This window comes from Pan troglodytes, chromosome 20, assembly GCF_028858775.2.
Source record: "Pan troglodytes isolate AG18354 chromosome 20, NHGRI_mPanTro3-v2.0_pri, whole genome shotgun sequence".
NCBI lineage: Eukaryota > Metazoa > Chordata > Mammalia > Primates > Hominidae > Pan > Pan troglodytes.
Window position 1 is genome coordinate 15,013,401 of NC_072418.2, and position 18,465 is coordinate 15,031,865.

Below are 18,465 nucleotides of genomic sequence, written 5' to 3' on the forward strand. Positions count from 1 at the left end.
TTGTCTCCACAAAAAACACAAAAAGTAGCCAGGCATCATGATGTGTGCCTGTAATCCCAGCTACTTGGGAGGCTGAGGTGGGAAGATCACTTGAGCCCAGGAAGTTGAGGCTGCAGTGAGCCATGCACTGTAGGTGACAGAGTGAGATCTTGTCTTAAAAAAAAAAAGAAAAGAAAAGAAAAAGAAAAAAAAAGAAAAATTGGAAGCAGTTTTAGGGCACCTACAGCTTCTACAAGGTGCAAGTGTTAAAGATTATCATCCTCAATTAAGATTCTTCCATGGAACAAAGCCTCCATGTCACCCCAGAGATTACATGCTCACAAACGTTGCAAAGTTAAAAAAAAAAAAAAACTAGCTTCCTACAATGTTTCTAATTAAATATCTGCAAATATGAAGACAGCCTTCAATGCTTAAAGATCTTCAGTCCTCAAATTGAACAGATTCTGACATTAGTATTATTTAGACTGCTCCAAAAATTCAGTATCTGCAGTCAGAATCTGTTTCTTCCAATATAGTTGATCATGTTGACATCCTGTCAAGATTCGAGTTAGCCTGAGGTCTCACTGCTTATCTGTGGTGTCACACATCTAGCTGACTCAACACATCACAACATTAGGCACGATATTGCAATAATCATCATTACACTTTTGTTGGGTGAATGTTAACACATTTTCAGGTCATTAAACAAAAGCAATCTATGAGTGTTGAAAGAAAGGATTTATAATGCTCTAGGTGACATGTATTATGTGGGTGGGTCTGTACTGAGTATGTGTAGGGTCTTTCTCATATCATGATTCACTAAACAATATAATAACAACTATTTACATAGCTTCTATGATGCATGATGTATTTTAACTAATCTACAGATGATTTAGAGTATACAGGAGGATGTGGGTAGGTTACATGCAAATATTTTTTATTGTTATTATTTTTTTGAGACAGGGTCTCATTCTGTTGCCCAAGCTAGGATGCAGTGATGTGATTTTGACTCACCGCAACCTCAACCTCCCAGGCTCAAGCGATCCTCCCACCTCAGCTTCCCTAGTAGCCGGGACTACAGGTACATGTCACCACACCTGGCTAATTTGTGTATCTTCTGTAGAGACAGGGTTTTGCCACATTACCCAGGCTGGCCTCTAACTCCTGGGCTCAAGTGATCCACCTGTCTTGGGCTCCTAAGGTGCTAGGATTACAGAGGTGAGCAACTGTGCCTAACCCAAATATGTCTTTTCTTTCTTTCCTTTTTTTTTTTTTTTTTTTTTTTTTGGGTGTGTGACAGAGGTTGTTTTGCTCTTGCTGCCCAGGCTGGAGTGCAGTGGCGCGATCTCGGCTCACCGCAAACTCCGCCTCCCGGATTCAAGTGATTATCCTGCCTCAGCCTCCTGAGTAGCTGGGATTACAGGCATGTGCCATCACATCCGGGTAATTTTGTACCAAATATGTCATTTTTAAAAAAGGACTTGGCATGTGTCGATTTATGTATGCCCAGGGGGTGGTAGAACCACGCTCCTGCAAATATTAGGGGATAACTGTATTTGAAAGAAACTGAGACTTAAAATTAAGGCTTTACTATGTGTTTACATTCATAGGGTTTATCTCCAATGAGAATTATTTCTATCTGAAATGAAATAACATTAAAGAATACTTCCCTACATTTCACACATTTATAGAGTATCTCTCCAGTGAGTCCTTTTATGTCTATGCAAGGACCTGAGAGAACTCAATGCTTTTCTACATTTCTTACATTCATATGACTTCTCTCCAGAGTGAATCCTTTCATGTACTTTTTTTTTTTTTTTTGAGACAGGGTCTGGCTCTGTCGCCCAGGCTGGGGTGCAGTGCATCTTGGCTCACTGCAACCACCCCCACCTTGGGCTCAAGAGATCTTCCCACCTCAGCCTCCCAAGTAGCTGGGACTACAGGGGCATACCACCACACCTGCTACTTTTTCTATTTTTTGTAGAGATGTGGTTTCACCATTTTGCCCAGGCAGGCCTCAAATTCCTGAGGTCAAGCGATCTGCCCACCCTAAGTGCTGGGATTACAGGCGTGAGCCACTGTGCCCAGCCTCATGTACTTTTAAGTTACCAAAATGACTGAAGGCTTCCCTATATATTTTACACTCACAGAGTTTTTCTGCTCTGTGAGTTGTTTTATGTTGACAATGGTGTTAAAAAAAAATCGATCACTTTCCCACATTCCTTATATCATATAGCATCTCTCCAGTGTGAGATATTTCATGATTTTGAAAGGAATAAAAATTATGAAAGGCTTTCCCACATTTACATTTATAGGGTTTCTGTCCAGTGTAAGTTTATTCATGATATCAAAGGGAACTGGAAATATAGAAGGCTTTATAATAGTTTACATTCATATTGTTTCTCTCCAGTGAGTCTTTTCATGTCTTTGACATACACTAGGATAAACAAAGGCTTTCCCACATACCTTGCATTTATTCGGCCCATCTCCCGTATGCATTACCATATGTCTTCGAAAGCTTGAGCTATGAGATAACGCTTTCCCACACTGCTTGCATTCATAGGGTTTCTCTCCACTGTGAGACTTTTCGTGTCTTTGACATACACTAGGATAAACAAAAGCTTTCCCACATATCTTGCATTTATGAGGTCCACCTCCAGTGTGCATTATCATGTGTCTTCGAAAGCTTGAGCTATGAGATAACGTTTTCCCACACTGCTTGCATTCATAGGGTTTCTCTCCAGTGTGAATTCGTTCATGATATCGAACTAAACTGGGACGATCAAAGCCTTTCCCACATATCTTACATTTATGAGGTCGATCTCCAGTGTGCCTTTTCATGTGTATCTGAAAGCTTCCAAGATGATGAAATGTTTTCCCGCATTGCTTACACTCATAGGGTTTCTCTGCACTGTGAGTGGTTTCATGTCTTCGAAGGGAACTGGAAACACTGAAGGCTTTCCCACACTGTTTACATGTATATGGTTTCTCTCCAGTGTGAGTTCTTTCATGTCTTATATAGGAACTGGAATCAGGCAAGGCTTTAGAACACTGCTTACATTCATACGGTTTCTCCCCAGTGTGCATTCTCTCATGTCTTCGATAGGAACTGTAAAAAGGAAAGGCTTTAGAACACTGCTTACATTCATACGGTTTCTCTCCAGTGTGAGTTCTTTCATGCATACGTAATAAACTGGGCCAAAAAAAGGCTTTCCCACACAACTTACATTTATAAGGTCTATTTCCACCTTGCACTACCATGTGTCTTCGAAGGTTTCTACGAGAACTGAAGGTTTTTCCACATTCCTTACACTCATAGCGTTTCTTTCCAGTGTGAGGCCTTCCACACGACTGAAAGGAGTGATGGTAACTGAAGGCTTTCCCACGTTGTTTATGTGTATGTGGCTTCTCTCCATATTCCTGATACTCATGTGGTTTGTGTCCAGAATCAACTCTGATGTGGCTATTAAGGGATAAATGACCCATTATGACTTCTTCACACTCAGCGCTTTGACATGGATCTTCTCCAGGACAAATGCTGTTGTTCACAATACTATCTCGAATGAGGCTAAATGTTTCTCCACACTGACTACTGTCTTTACTTTCACTGAATCTCTCTACAATATGACATCTGTAAAAAATGAGTAGTACGTTACTAAATAGTTGTTTCTAAATGATTATTTATGTGTATTAATAGGTATTGGATGTACTTTTTTTTTTTTTTTCCTGAGATGGAGTCTTGCTCTGTCACCCAGGCTAGAGTGCAGCGGCACGATCTCGGCTCACTGCAATCTCTTCCTCCCGGGTTCAAGCGATTCTCCTGCCTCAGCCTCCCAAGTAGCCGGGATTAGAGAGGCATACGCCACCACGCCCAGCTAATTTTGTATTTCTAGTAGAGACAGGGTTTCACCATGCTGGCCAGGCTGTTCTCGAACTTCTGACCTCGTGATCCACCCCCCCTTGGCCTCCCAAAGTGCTGGGATTACAGACGTGAGTCACTGCGCCTGGCCAGATATACCTTTTTATCATTACCATGCAAAGTGTAGGCTTCATGCCCTGTTTGAACATGAATGAACTGAATGCTATGCAAGACAACTGAACACCAGCTGGGTTTTTTTTTTTTTTCCTTTTCTTTTTAATTAATTAATTTATTTTTTGAAACAGTATCTTGCTTTTTCACCAGGCTGGAGTGCAGTAGCAGAACGATGGTTCATGCAATCTTGACCTCCTGAACTCAACTGATCTACCTACTTCAGCCTCATGAGTAGCTGGAACCATAGGTGTGCACCAACACACTTGGCTAATTTTTTTTTTGAGACGGAGTCTTGCTCTGTCGCCAGGATGGAGTGCAGTGGCGCAATCTCGGCTCACTGCAACCTTCACCTCCTGGGTTCATGCAATTCTCCTGCCTTGGCCTCCCAAGCAGCTGGGGTTACAGGTGCATACCCCCATGCCCAGCTAACTTTTGTACTTTTGTAGAGACAGGGTTTCGCTATGTTGGCCAGGCTGGTCTCAAACTCCTGACCTCAAGTAATCTGCCTGCCTCAACCTCCCAAAGTGCTGGGATTACAGGCATGAGCCACCATGTCCAGCCTCATATGTAAATTCTTATAATATGTTTTAGGAGGAAATTTTTTAAGAATAAATAAATTTAGGCTGGTGCAGTGACTCACACCTGTAATCCCAGCATTTGGGGAGGCCAAGGCAGGCAGATTGCTTGAGCCCAGGAATTCAAGACCAGCCTGGGAAACATGCCAAAACCCTGTCTCTACAAAAAATACAAAAATTAACGAGGTGTGGTGGCTTGCACGTGTAGTCCTGGCTACTCAGGAGGCTCTGGTGGGAGGGTCACATGAACCTGGGAGGTCGAGCCTTCAGTGAGCCAAGATCATGCCACTGCACTCCAGCCTGGGCAACAGAGCAAGGCCCTGACTAAAAAAAAAAGTTAATTTAAAAAATTAAAAAATAAATTTAAGCTGGACTTGTTCATTTTCTTTGTTTTTAAAATTTCCTTTTACTCTGAGAATCACTTCAGAAACATAACTTTCTCCTGTGAGTGCAAATTACCTTAGATTTCTCCTAGGATTTTTGTACTGATCTTCAGTATTCTGTTCTTCCCATATCATTCCTAAAAGGGAGACCCAGAAAATCACTATACATTATTAGAAAATTATATAAAACAGTAAGATTTTATGTATACTGCAATCATACATGATTCATTCATCAAACTACAGTTAATTCTGTACAGTTTGAGGTTGGAGGCAGAGTCTCACTCTGTTGCCCAGGCTGGAGTGCAGTGGCACGATCTCGGCTCACAGCAACCTCCGCCTCCTGGGTTCAAGCAATTCTCCTGCCTCAGCCTCCCGAGTAGCTGGGACTACAGATGCGTGCCACCACAACCAGCTAATTTTTGTATTTTTATTGGAGACGGGGTTTCACCATGTTGGTCAGGCTGGTCTCGAACTCCTGACCTCAAGTGATCTGCCCACCTCGGCCTCCCAAAATGCTGGGATTACAGGCATGAGCCACCATACCCGGCCTTACAGTTGATTCTTGAACAACACGTTTGAACTGCACAGCTCCACCTACATATGAATTTTCTTCAGTCTCTGCTACCCCTAAGACACCAAGATCAATCCCTCCTCTTACTTAGCCTTCTCAATGTAAAGATGAGGATAAAGACCTTTTAATCATACACTTAATGAATAGTAAATATAGTTTCTCTTCTTTATGATTTTCCTATCAATATTTTCTTTCTCTAGTACACTTTATTGTGAGAATATAGTATGTAATACATGACTTACAATATATGGATTAATATGGATTAATCAACTGTTTTTTTATTATTTTATTTTATTTTATTTTTTTGAGACAGATTCTCGCTCTGTCACCCAGGTTGGAGTGCAGTGGCATGATCTTGGCTCACTGTGACCTCTGCCTCCTGGGCTCAAGTGATTCTGCTACCTTAGCCTCCTGAGTACCTAGGATTACAGGCATGCGCCACCACGCCTGGCTAATTTTTGTATTTTTAGTAGAGATGGGGTTTCACCACGTTGCTCAGGCTGGTCTCGAACTCCTGACCTCATGATCCACCCACCTTGGCCTCCCAACATGCTGGGATTACAGGTGTGAGCCACCGTGCCCAGCCAGTCAACTGTTTATGTTACCAGTAAGGCTGCTGGTCAATGGCGGCTTAAGCTATGGTGGACAAAAAGTTAGATGAGGATGTACAACTTCTTTCAGGGCTGTCACCTCTGAATTCTGTGTTGTTCAAGAGTCCATCATATGCCCTTTCCATATTTCAAATCATTGAACAGCACTGATGACCATGAAATAAATGTCTGTAATTGATTAAGTGAAGACATGGTATCATCCTTACTTATACAGTCCAGGTTCCTGATGGTTTCTTGCATCACATATCTGTATAAATTCTTCTGTGATGGACCCAGCAAAGCCCATTCCTCCTGGGTGAAGTTCACAGCCACATCCTCAAAGGCCACTGCGTCCTGAAACATCCCACATAGATAGAGGAGAAAGGTTGAGTGACAGTACTGAAAAAGCTATACTCAGTTCATAAACTTCATATGATGCTGTGCTTTCCAAGCATTTATTCAATGACGTAGTAAACTCTCTCATATTCTCTCTACACTCACTTTCTCTCACACAGCCATTTTGATGGTAGAATTCAACATGTTTGGTAAAGTTACAGTTGAATAGGAACAGGTCTCTTCTTGGTGAGTTAAATGAGTCTTATTGCCTGCATCACCCTAATGTCTATTTCTGTAGTAGGTTGTAGTTCTTGTCAAAGTCCTACTGACAAAGTCCTACTACCTATTGTGCAGAAGAGAGCTACCATTAGCAGTCCTGAGACTACATGTCCTTACAAATTCTTATTCGCAAAGTTGGACCTTTTATGGTGTCTAGGAACTGGATTTAGGGAGTGCCCCACCAATGTAACTAATAACAGATCTTGATTGTATCTAAACTGTTTGTGCAAAAAGTACATTATTTTCTTAACTCCTATGTTCTGAGAGTTTAGAATCTTACAAACTCAGCAGAGGGAGTGTATGTGATCAGCCACTGCTGAGTTTGAATGGTTGTCCCCTCCAAAACACATGTTGAAAGTTAATCCGCAAAGTGGGAGTAATAAAAGGTGGGGATTGAAAAGGTGATTGAGTCTTGAAGGTTCAGAGCTCATGAATAGACTAATGTATTCATGGATCAATGGCTTAATGAATAAATAAGTTATCTCAGGAAGGGGACTGGTGTCCTTATAAGATGGAAGAGACCCGAGTTAGGCACTCCGGCCCTTGCCATGTAATGCTTTATGCCATCTAAGAACTCTGCAGAGTCCCCACCAGCAAGAAGGTTCTCACCAGATGCCCAGCCTTAACCTTGGACTTCCCAGCCTCCAGAACAGTAAAAAACAAATATTGTTCCTTATAAATTATCCAGGTTCAGATTATTCTTAAGCAACAAAAAACAGACTAAGCCAGCCACCAAAAAACACTATAGGCACTGGGTCTCTAATGAGAGACCCTGGTAGATAAAATTTCACATTTTTTTTGCAACTGATTAGTTGGAGGATTCGGCACATCCTCTGGGATTATACTAACAGAAAATCTGGAAGCTGGTAACTGGTTTCCTCTAGACCAAATGTAGTTAAGCATGACAAATAAATAATAAAAGATATTTCACCATCCCAATGGAAAATTTTTGAACATCTTATTGGGTAATGTCAAAGGAGAAGGAAAGAAGGGCAATGAGAGAATATATTATTAGAAAAGAACTCAATGTTATCTCTTATGAATATTTATAAAATTCCCTAAATAACTAAAACAGACCTAAATAACTAAAAATTACACTACCAGCTGGGCACCACGGCTCATGCCTGTAATCTCAGTACTTTGAGAGGCCAGGGCAGATGGACCATTTGAGCCCAGGAGTTTGAGACCAGCCTGGGCAACATGGCGAAACCCTGTCTCTGCAAAAAAATACAAAAAAATTAGCCGGGCATGGTGGTGTGCCTGTAGTCCCAGCTAATGGGGAAGCTGAGGTGGGAGGATCACTTGAGCCCAGGATGTGAAGACTGTAATGAACCATTATTGAGCCACTGCATTCTAGCATGGGTGATACAGTGAGACTCTGTCTCAAAAAAATAAATAAAATTACATTATCAAATCTAATAGAAGTCACAAATGTCTAAAAATGCTAAAAAACCTCCTCACTGGCCGGGTGCGGTGGCTCATACCTGTAATCCCAGCACTTTGGGCGGCCGAGGTGGGCGGATCACCTGAAGTCGGGAGTTCAAGACCAGCCTGACCAACATGGAGAAACCCTGTCTTTACTAAAAATACAAAATTAGCCAGGCGTGATGGCGCATGCCTGTAGTCCCAGCTACTCAAGAGGCTGAGGCAGGAGAATTGCTTGAACCCAGGAGGCAGAGGTTGCGGTGAGCTGAGATTGCGCTATCGCACTTCAGCCTGGTTGACAAGAGCGAAACTCCGTCTCAAGAAAAAAAAAACAACAAAAAAAACCCTCTCACCAACAAAGTGACAGCTTTGCAAAAACAGATAAAGGATTTTGAAACTATAATATTCAGCACCCCATACCATTAATAAAGAGATAAACAAATAGATAAATAAAAGTGAAAAAATGGTAGAAAACCCTTATGGAGTTTTTATTTGTCCTTGGCCCAATCACACCCCACCTCTGCGCCAGTCTTGAAGACAGCAGCCTGAGATCCCAGTGAAGAACTCTGGTCACTAATTCTAGAGAAAGCAGATCAGATGTTATTCACAAATTATTGCCTTTGTATTTTCCAGTCATTATGGGGATGATCAGAAGGTGTGAAACAAGGCTGTCTTTTCTATTTCATCTACAATGGAATCCAGTTAGGGTCAAACAAAAGAAATGCTGAAAAATGGTGCAAAATACACAAATAGCCTGCAACTACTTGAGACAGCAGACTGTAATTAAGACATACATTAAGGCCAGGCACGGTGGCTCATGCCTGTAATCCCAGCACTTTGGGAGGCCAAGGCGGGCAGATCATGAGGTTAGGAGTTTGAGACCAGTCTGGCCAACATAGTGAAACCCTGTCTCTACTAAAAATATAAAAATTAGCCACGCTTGGTGGCGCATGCCTGTAACCGAGTAGCTGCAGCAGGAGAATCGCTTGAACCCGGCAGGCAGAGGTTGTGGTGAGTCGAGATTGTGCCACTGCACTCCAGCCTGGGCAATAGAGCAAGACTCCATCTCAAAAAAAAAAAAAAAAAAAAAAAAAAAAAAAAAAAAGACATACATTAGCCCACCTAAGTCTAAAAGGAAAAAACTGGAGAGAAAATTTCCTTCAGGAATTAGGGTATTCAAAAGCACCCATTATATTGTGGAACTGAGAGAGCCCCATGCACTCATAGGAAAGAACATATTTTCATAGAAGATGTGAGGAGACCCTTATTTTCAGCTCTGGCATGTTTCTAGGTTTAGTAAAACAGAAAGTAAATGCTACAGCAGAGTTTTAAACAGCCTTGCTAAGTGTTCAAGGAATTGCTCCACAAGAGCCATCCACAAAGACTGGAAGAGGTCAGGTTTTTGTATGTTTCATCTTCCTTCTTACTTTTAGCTTGTAGCATTCAGGAAATCTCTACCAGAACACAAATGAACACAAGCTAAAGAACAGAGACTTCAGTGTGTACATCAGATAGGGAATAGAGTCTCTGCAAACACACTTTGAAAATGTTACTAAACAAATGAATAGTTACAGCCTTCATCAAACAAGAACACCAAACAATGAAGGGGACAGAATCTGATTTCCAGATGCAAATGTCTACTTTTCAATGCACACAAAATTAGGAAAAATAGAGAGAAACATGAAAATATGGCTCATCAATGGAAAAACCTGAACTGAGATAAACCATCTCTAAGAAACCTCAAACATTGGACTTCTTGAATGAATAAAAACTTTAAAGCAACTGTCTTAAATATGTTCAATGAGGTGAGGCAATGATGAAGAAAAAACTAAAAGAAAATCAGAAAATAGATTTAAAAAATCAATAAAAATTAGAAATTGAGCAATATAGAACTAATGCAGCTGCAAAGTACAACAATCAAAAGGAAGACTTCACTATAGATGTTCCACAGATGTGAACAACCAAAGAAAAAAATCAGAGGCCAGGTGCGGCAGCTCACGCCTGTAATCCCAGCACTTTGGGAGGCCGAGGGGAGCGGATCACTTGAGGTCGGGAGTTCGAGACCAGCCTGGCCAACATGGTGAAATCTCGTCTCTAATAAAAATACAAAAATTAGCCAGGTGTGGTGGTGCATGCCTGTAATCCCAGTTACTCAGGAGGCTGAGGCAGGAGAATCGCTTGAACCTGGGAGGTGGAGGTTGCAGTGAGCCAAGATTGTGCCACTGCACTCCAGTATGGGCGATTGAGACTCTGTCTCAAAAAAAAAAAAAAAATCAGCTAAAATCAAGATAAAACAATTGAATCTACCCATTCACAGAAGCGGGAAAGGTCAGGGGATGAAATGGAAAAAATGTGTGACTGGTATACCTGCCTTGCCAGTAACGTTAAAAGAAGTTTATTAGAGAAAAGAGAAATGATACAAGTTAGAAATTCACATCACATTAAATGAAGACATAAAAAATGATTTACTTTTCTTGTACTTACTTGATCTAATTGATATGTTTGCTCAAAATAATAGTATCAACAATGTATTGGGTGTTATAGGTCACAATTGTGCAAATGAATGACAGTGATGATTCATGGAATGAAAGGAAGAAGTTTCAAACAGTTTATTATACCAGCACTACCCCTGAAGCCAGTATAGTGTTTTTTGAAACTGAAGGTCCATTAGTTGTGAATGGTATAATATGTATCCTATGGAATTCACTAAAAAAATTAAGAACCAAGTACTATACTAATAGGATAAGAAAATCATATTCTGCTCAACTAAAATGAAAGACGGAAATAGAGAGGTAGTTGAGCTGGGTGCGGTGGCTCAAGCCTGTAATCCCAGTACTTTGGGAAGCTGAGGCAGGTGGATCACAAGGTCAGGAGTTCAAGACCAGCCTGGCCAACATGGTGAAACCTCGTCTTTACTAAAAATATAAAAATTAGCTGGGTGTGGTGGCGGGCATCTGTAGTCCCAGCTACTCGGGAGGCTGAGGCAGGAGAATCACTTGAACCCAGGAGACAGAGATTGCAGTGAGCCAAGATCGTGCCACTGCATTCCAGCCTGGGCAACAGAGTGACACTCCATCTCAAAAAAAAAAAAAAAGAAAAGAAAAAGAAAAAAGGAGGTAGTTGAAAAAACAGACAAGTGCAACAAATAGAAAACAGTAATATACATATACATATTAATTCAATTATGTCAATTACTACATTAAATGTGTATTATCTATATTTACCAGTAAAAAAGAGAAGGACTGGCAGAGTAGAATAAAAATACAAAGCCTAGCAATGTGTACATAAAAAACATTTTAAACAGAAAGACAGAGATACATTAAGTAGAGAAATATATGCCATTCTAGCCCTAATCAAAAGAAACATGAAACAGCTCTATTACATTCAGACAAATTGGGTTTTAGATTAAGGAAAATTATAAGGCATAGATAGTGAGTTCAGAATGATAAGGAAAGTCAATCCTACAAGAAGACATAATAATCCTTAATATTTATGCCCATAAAATAGAGGATCAAAATACATAAAGCAAAAAATTACAAAAACCACAAGGCAAAATACACACATCTACAATTATAGTTGGAGGGAAACAACTCATCTCTATCAATAATTCACAGATCAGTTTGTCAGAAAATCACTAATGATATGGCTAAAATCAACAGCACTATTAATCAGCTGGATTTCATTGATACGTGTTTACAGAATCCTTCATTCAACACCAGCAGGGTATATATTCTTCTCAAGCCCACATGAAATAGTCACCAAGATGCACAAAATTCTGAGCCATAACACACACTAGAACAAATGTTTTAAAATAGAAATTCCAGGCCAGGCATGGTGGCTCACACCTGTGGTGCCACCACTTTGGGAGGCCAAAGTGGAAGGATTGCTTGAGGCCAGACTGAGCAACATAGTGAGACCTTGTCTCTATAAAAGTATAAACATTAGCCAGGAGTGGTGGCATGCACCTATAGTCCCAGATAATCTGAAAGTTGAGGCAAGAAGATTGCTTGAGCCTAGGAGTTGGAGGCTGCATTGAGCTATGATCATGGCACTCCACACTACCAGCCTGTGTGACAGACCACCACCCTGTCTCTTAAAAAAGAGAAAAGAGCTGGGTGCGGTGGCTCATGCCTGTAATCCCAGCACTTTGGGAGGCCAAGGAGGGCAGATCACCTGAGGTCGGGAGTTCAAGACCAGCCTGACCAACATGGAGAAACCCCGTGTCTACTAAAAATACAAATAGCCGGGCATGGTGGCACATGCCTGTAATCTCAGCTACTCAGGAGGCTGAGGCAGGAGATCACTTGAACCCAGGAGGTGGAGGTTGCGGTGAGCTGAGATTGTGCCACTGTACTTAAGCCTGGGCAACAAAAGTGAAACTCCATCTCAAAATAAATAAATAATAAATAAATAAATAAATAAAAGAAATTATATAAAATATGTAATCAGATTATAAACCAATAACTTAAATATAGTTGAAAAGTCTCAAAAAAGTGGAGATTTAAGCCACAAATTTCTCAAGTACACAGACGTCAAAGAAACTTGTCACATGAAATGCAAATATTATGGTGCTGATGATAAAGGATATATTTTAGCAAAATCTCTCGAATGCAGAAAAGGCAGTGCTTTGAGGGAAACTTAAGGAATCGAATGCATTCTCTAGAAAGTAAAATTCTAAAATCAGTGCTCTAACTTTCCATCTTAGGAAACTAGAGAATAGCAAGATTAATGTAAATCAAGCAGAGGAAAATAACAATGGGAAGAGATATTAATGAAATAGCAATCAAGAAATCAATAGAAAACATCAACAGGCTGGGCGCGTTGGCTCATGCCTGTAATCCCAGCACTTTGGAAGGCCAAGGCGGGCGGATCACGAGGTCAGGAGTTCGAGACCAGCTTGGCCAACATGGTGAAACCCCGTCTCTACTAAAAATACAAAAATTAGTTGAGTGTGGTGGCACATGCCTCTTAATCCCAGCTACTTGGGAGCCTGAGGCAGGAGAATCACTTGAACCCGGGAAGCGCAGGTTGCAGTGAGCCGAGATCACACCACTGCACTCCAGCCTGGGTGACAGAGCAAGACTCCATCTCAAAAAAAAAAAAAAAAAGAAAAGAAAACATCAACAAACCAACAGATGATTCCTGAAAAGATCTGTAAAACTGATAAGCCGACAGCATAGTTAACACAGAAAAAAGAGAGGCCATCACTACTAACCCTATGGACATTAAGAGTGCCATGAAAGAATATTAGGAACAACTGAATGCCCACATATTTGATAAATTACATGGAATGGACCAATTTCATAAAAGACACAGTCTACCAAAACTCATAAAAGTAACATAAAGTAATATGAATAGGTCTATATCTATTGAATAAATTGAATCAATAAATGATAAATATCCCAAGAAAAAGGAACAGACCAGGATGATTTCACTGGTGATTCATGGCAAATACTTATGGAAGAAATGACCCAATTCTCTACAATATCTTCCAGAAAACAGAAGTAGGTAGGTAGGTAATACTTTCTTTTCTTTTCTTTTCTTTTTTTTTTTTTTTTGAGACGGAGTTTTGCTCTTGTTGCCCAGGCTGGAGTGCAATGGCACCATCTTGGCTCACTGCAACCTCTGCCTCCCAGGTTCAAGCAATTCTCCTGCCTCAGCCTCCCGAATAGCTGGGATTACAGGCGCCTGTCACTAAGCCCAGCCAATTTGTGTATTCTTAGTAGAGACAGGCTTCCCCATGTTGGCCAGGCTGGTCTTGAACTCCTGACCTCAGATGATCCATACACCTCGGCCTCCCAAAGTGCTAGGATTACAGGCATGAGCCACCGCGCCTGGGGCAGAGGTAATACTTTCTAATTGATGTTATAAGGCCAACATTGCCCTAGTACCAAAAATAGACAGACATTACAGACATATCTCCACCACTGAGGACATAAGGGGAAAACTGCCATCTTTAAACCTGGAAGCAGGCCCTTACCAGAGATCTGACCTACTTGAACTTGGATTCCCAGCCTCTACTGAGAAATGAACAACTGTTGTTTAAGGCACGTAGTTTATGGCAATCTGGTATAGCAATCCTACGTAATTAAGACAGGGAAGTGCTTTCTCTACCACACATCAAGGCTTTGAAGTCTACAGTAATCAGGAGAGTATGGTGTTAGCAAAGTGATGGGTACAAAGTCCAATGGAAGACAGCAAATTCTGGAACAAGAGCATCTATTTAAGGTATGAGAAACTATGGCACAGCAGGTATTGCCAGGCAGCGATACAAATGACAGCTACTTCAACCCAAAGAACAGGGACAAATTGTTATCTCCAGAAGAATAACCAATCTTCTGCCTAACACCTCCATATACAGTAATCAACTAATTACAGACCTGCCTGTTTTCATGAATTTTTATTCACTCTATTACCTCAGCTTCCATTTTGAATGTGGTTCTCTACCTTTCTCATACCAGAAAAAGTATTTTAAGAGCCTTGAGACAGTATTCATTTTTCTGTAGTCATCATGGAAGAAAGTTTTTTCCAATTTATTTTCCCTGATGGCATTTTCTCTGCTAAGCCCTGAAATTCTATTGAGATGATCCAATTAAAAACAAAACAACAGCAACAACAAAAAAACAGACCTGGAAAACTTACTACACAGGCTCTGTGTAGTACGACAGAAAAGAAAAGTAAACAAGAATTTTTTAAAGGCATATAGGACTAGATATATGTAATTTGTTTTCTGAAATCCAACTCTTTCTTGTCCCTTTAGAAACATCTTCTCTATCAATCTCTAATGATAGAATGCATTTTACAGCTAAGAAAAAACTGAACAGAAATGAGTGAACAAATCTTTTCAAGGTTGACAACCTCAGGGAGGGGCAGTGCTAACTGGAACACAGACAAGTCTCATTCAAGGGTCAGGTCAGGTCCTCCTGTCACCTGGGACATCCCCCACCCCCGTGCTGCTCACTGAAGTGCTCAGTGACTACTCCCTACCCCCAACCACCAGATACCGCACTGTGTACTTTCAGGCTCTTGCACCACCTCACTGGGGTAAGTTATCTTTGACCTTTCGGATAGTTTTTCTTGCTTCACTAGTCTAACAGAATTCAAAGGATGGGAATCATTTCTATTTTACCCCCTCAATACCAGCACCTGAGTGGCTGACCAGCCATGTCTCCGAGAAATGAAAACTGGGCTTGGGGTGAGAAAACTGAGTATCCCAGGGCTTAACTTTTTACAAGAGGATACCAGGGGAATCCTCCCACCACAGGGTATCCAGCTCTTCCCCTGGGAGGCCCCAGCCCTGCATCTCAGGCTGTCCTCTGGGAGGAGTGGCCCAGGGGCTGATATTCACTACCCTCCAAGACAAGGCTGCTGTATCCACTTGGTGCCAGTCCCAGGCAGTTATCAAAGCCAGCACCAGGAAAAGATAGTGTGGGCTCAGGACTCATCAGCTGGTGGTTTCCAAAGGGGAACCTCAACCCAAACACTTCCAGATAAGGTGCCTGTGCCCAGGGAAGATAAAAGGAGAAGAGGCGCAGACATTTTTCTTGTTGGTTTTTACAGCAGAGTGGTTAAACCACCTGACAGGTGGTTATTCTCTGCATCCTCACATATGAAATATTCACAAACAAAAATCATGTCTTCTAAAAAATAATCATATATTGCTACCTGGGGAAAAAAATGACAGTTAAAATACTGTATTTGTTTGAAATACATCCTGGGGGACAAAGAGTTCATTATGTTGCTGTGAACTGAGGACAGTGTAGAGTCTTAATTAGGGAAAAGGCTAAGGGGAACAGGGGAAAAGGCTGTTAAATTAAAGTCTTAATTAGGGAAAGGCTAAAGGGAGCAGGGGAAAGCAGAAAGATAAAGCAAAAAAGCTATAAATCTGCCTATCTTCATGTGCAGAGAATTTAAACAAAAGAGAATGCAGGTAAGTTACGGGTCTAACTTTGTTTTTTTTTTCTTTTTTCTTTTTCTTTTTTTTTTTTTGAGGCGGAGTCTCTCTCTGTCGCCCAGACTGGAGTGCAGTGACGTGATCTCAGTTCACTGCAACCTCCGCCTCATGGGTTCAAGCGATTCTCCTGCCTCAGCCTCTCGAGTAGCTGAGATTACAGGCATGTGACACCACGTCTGGCTATTTTTTGTATTTTTAGTAGAGAAGGGGTTTCGCCATCTTGGCCAGGCTGGTCTGGAACTCCTGTACATGTCTAACTTTCTTTATGGCCCAAGACATGGCCTTCTTGCCCAGATAACGCACTTAATTCACAGACTTCCTGCTCACCATCAAACGCCTCAATTTATCAAACACCGGGGCTGACAGAGGAATGCAAGTTAAGGTCCCTGCTGCCTTGGCACCCTGCTGCCTTGGCACTATCAATCAGCCCAAGTTCCATTCTATAAAATGACCCGCAAGCCTCTGCTTCTCTCCTGCAGGCTTTCCCATGGCCTCCCTTGCGATGGATTTTGCTTCTTTCGCTAATAACTTTACCTACAACTGTCTTAGTAAAAATTCTTTTACCCCGGCGTTACCGGCCCAGATAGCAGTCGTTCCCCTGTGACGGAGAGGAAGTCAGCTTTATGAAATGCAGGGCAAAATCTGGAAATCTAGGGATTTACTGCCAGCCCCAGGAGTTAGGGTGAGGGGACAAGATAAGCATTAGACATCTGCCTTCCCAAACCTTTGAAGACTCAGAGGGACACCGGTCCCCTTTGGGAAGAAAACAGAGACTGAGGATCCCACAGATCACAGCTCCTCACAGGCACGAACCCCACACACGAGTGGGGATTCCCTCCATGACCCTTCCGTGACCCTCCCCCAATCCTGGGGAGATGGGGGGCTGCGGGCGAGGAGCTGCCCAGACAGGGCTCCGAGGCCGGGACCGCAGTTGCCGCGCAGGGACCGGATAGGACGCCCGGGGTCCCGGCTGCCAGCTCAGCCTCACTCTGTGGCTGAGGGGACCGAGGGCCGAGCTGCGCCAGGGGGACTCGGGTACCAGACCCCGGAGCTGACGGCGGGGGAGGCCCACGTTCGCCGCGGCCGGTTCTGGACGGTTCCAACCAGCTCTTTCCCACTTTTGGGACGCCTGACCCTGCACACGCACCATTTCCCGGCTTCCGGGATGTTCCAGGGTCCTCCCTCTGCCTCCCGCTGCCAGTGCGGGTCCCACTGTGACAGAGGCTGCCACAGACGTTCCAGGGCGTCTCTCAGCGACTGAGTCTAGAGCTGAGCGCAGGGGCGTGAAGACGCCGCAGGCTCTTTGAACCTGGCACCCTACTGCCAGCCGTGCGCCTGATTGACAGTTCTCACGACCCCGCCCCATAGCTCTGATTGGATAGGGCTCCAGGTCCCGCCCCCTGGGCACTGAGTGACAGAAGAAGCGATCACACAGTGCTGAGTCGAGCGGGATGAACGAGTTCCAGGCACAGCCCTTGACAGGGCAGGCTTCCTCCCTGTGCTGTCCTGATCCCTCCCAGGGAACATTTGCATTTATGCAGAATTACCTGCCCGTACTCAGCAGGCCCTTACTGCCTTTTCCTCCTGGAGAAGGAGTCACAAGTGTTTTGCAGGGAATCCCAGACTCACAGTCCAGTGGAGCCATTCCCCTGGCCTCAGAGCAGAGGGGAGCCCAAGGCCACACAGGCCACACTGCAGCAGGAGGGTGGCCTGATGTCCACCGGGCATCAGGATTTGAGGATGAGACTCTTGGCGGCAAAGTTAAGCCTTCCTCTCTCACCTTGCCTCTCAATCTGCTCATTTTCAGCCAAGGAAATAAAAACAAGTCAAGAACGGTATTAAAATATCAAATGTGTGGAAGAACTGAAATCACACGGCAGCAATAAATGAATGAATGAATCAAAACAAAAATACAACAGGAAAAAAAAAGCAAAAACTTGAACTAGTGCAGATAAGCAGCCTGCTGCCCTCATACTTCAGCAAACGTCCCATTCAGGAGGCTAAACATATGCCCAAACTTGGCAGCCAGACTCTTAACTGTTGAAATGGAACCCCAGAGTGAACCAAAAGCTGGTGATGAGACTGGGACACTGAAGGATTTGACTCTGGGAGCTCAACATACTTCCCTGTGCCCTCTGCAGAGTGTGGAAATGCCCCCACCGTCAAGATGTGCATTTTCACCAACAGGAAAGTTTCATGTAAAGTTAGTTTAAGGGCCCGGGGCGGTGGCTCACGCCTGTAATCCCAGCACTTTGGTAGGCCAAGGCGGGTGAATCACCTGAGGTCACCAGTTGGAGACCAGCCTGGCCAACATGGTGAAACCACATCTCTACTAAAAAT

The 18,465-nt window shown here is 42.8% G+C and overlaps 1 protein-coding gene across 4 annotated transcripts; it reads right to left on the reverse strand.

Annotated features, from left to right (window-relative positions):
• Nucleotides 1–2,281: 2,281 nt before the first annotated feature.
• On the reverse strand, nt 2,282–17,595 carry ZNF563 (zinc finger protein 563). 4 transcript variants are annotated; one of them, XM_054673944.2, is made up of 5 exons: nt 17,273–17,501; nt 6,359–6,485; nt 5,047–5,107; nt 3,207–3,610; nt 2,282–3,088 (listed from the first exon to the last, which is right to left on the reverse strand). In XM_054673944.2, exons 1-5 carry the CDS (start codon nt 17,489–17,491, stop codon nt 2,994–2,996), a joined length of 906 nt encoding a protein of 301 aa, XP_054529919.1. In that variant the 5' UTR covers nt 17,492–17,501; the 3' UTR covers nt 2,282–2,993. The 4 variants fall into 4 exon arrangements, with proteins under 4 accessions (XP_054529919.1, XP_003316175.3, XP_016790644.2 ...); XM_003316127.7 differs by having other exon boundaries at nt 2,282–3,610; nt 17,273–17,595; XM_016935155.4 differs by having other exon boundaries at nt 2,282–3,442; nt 17,273–17,500.
• Between the last annotated feature and the right edge of the window lie 870 nt (nt 17,596–18,465).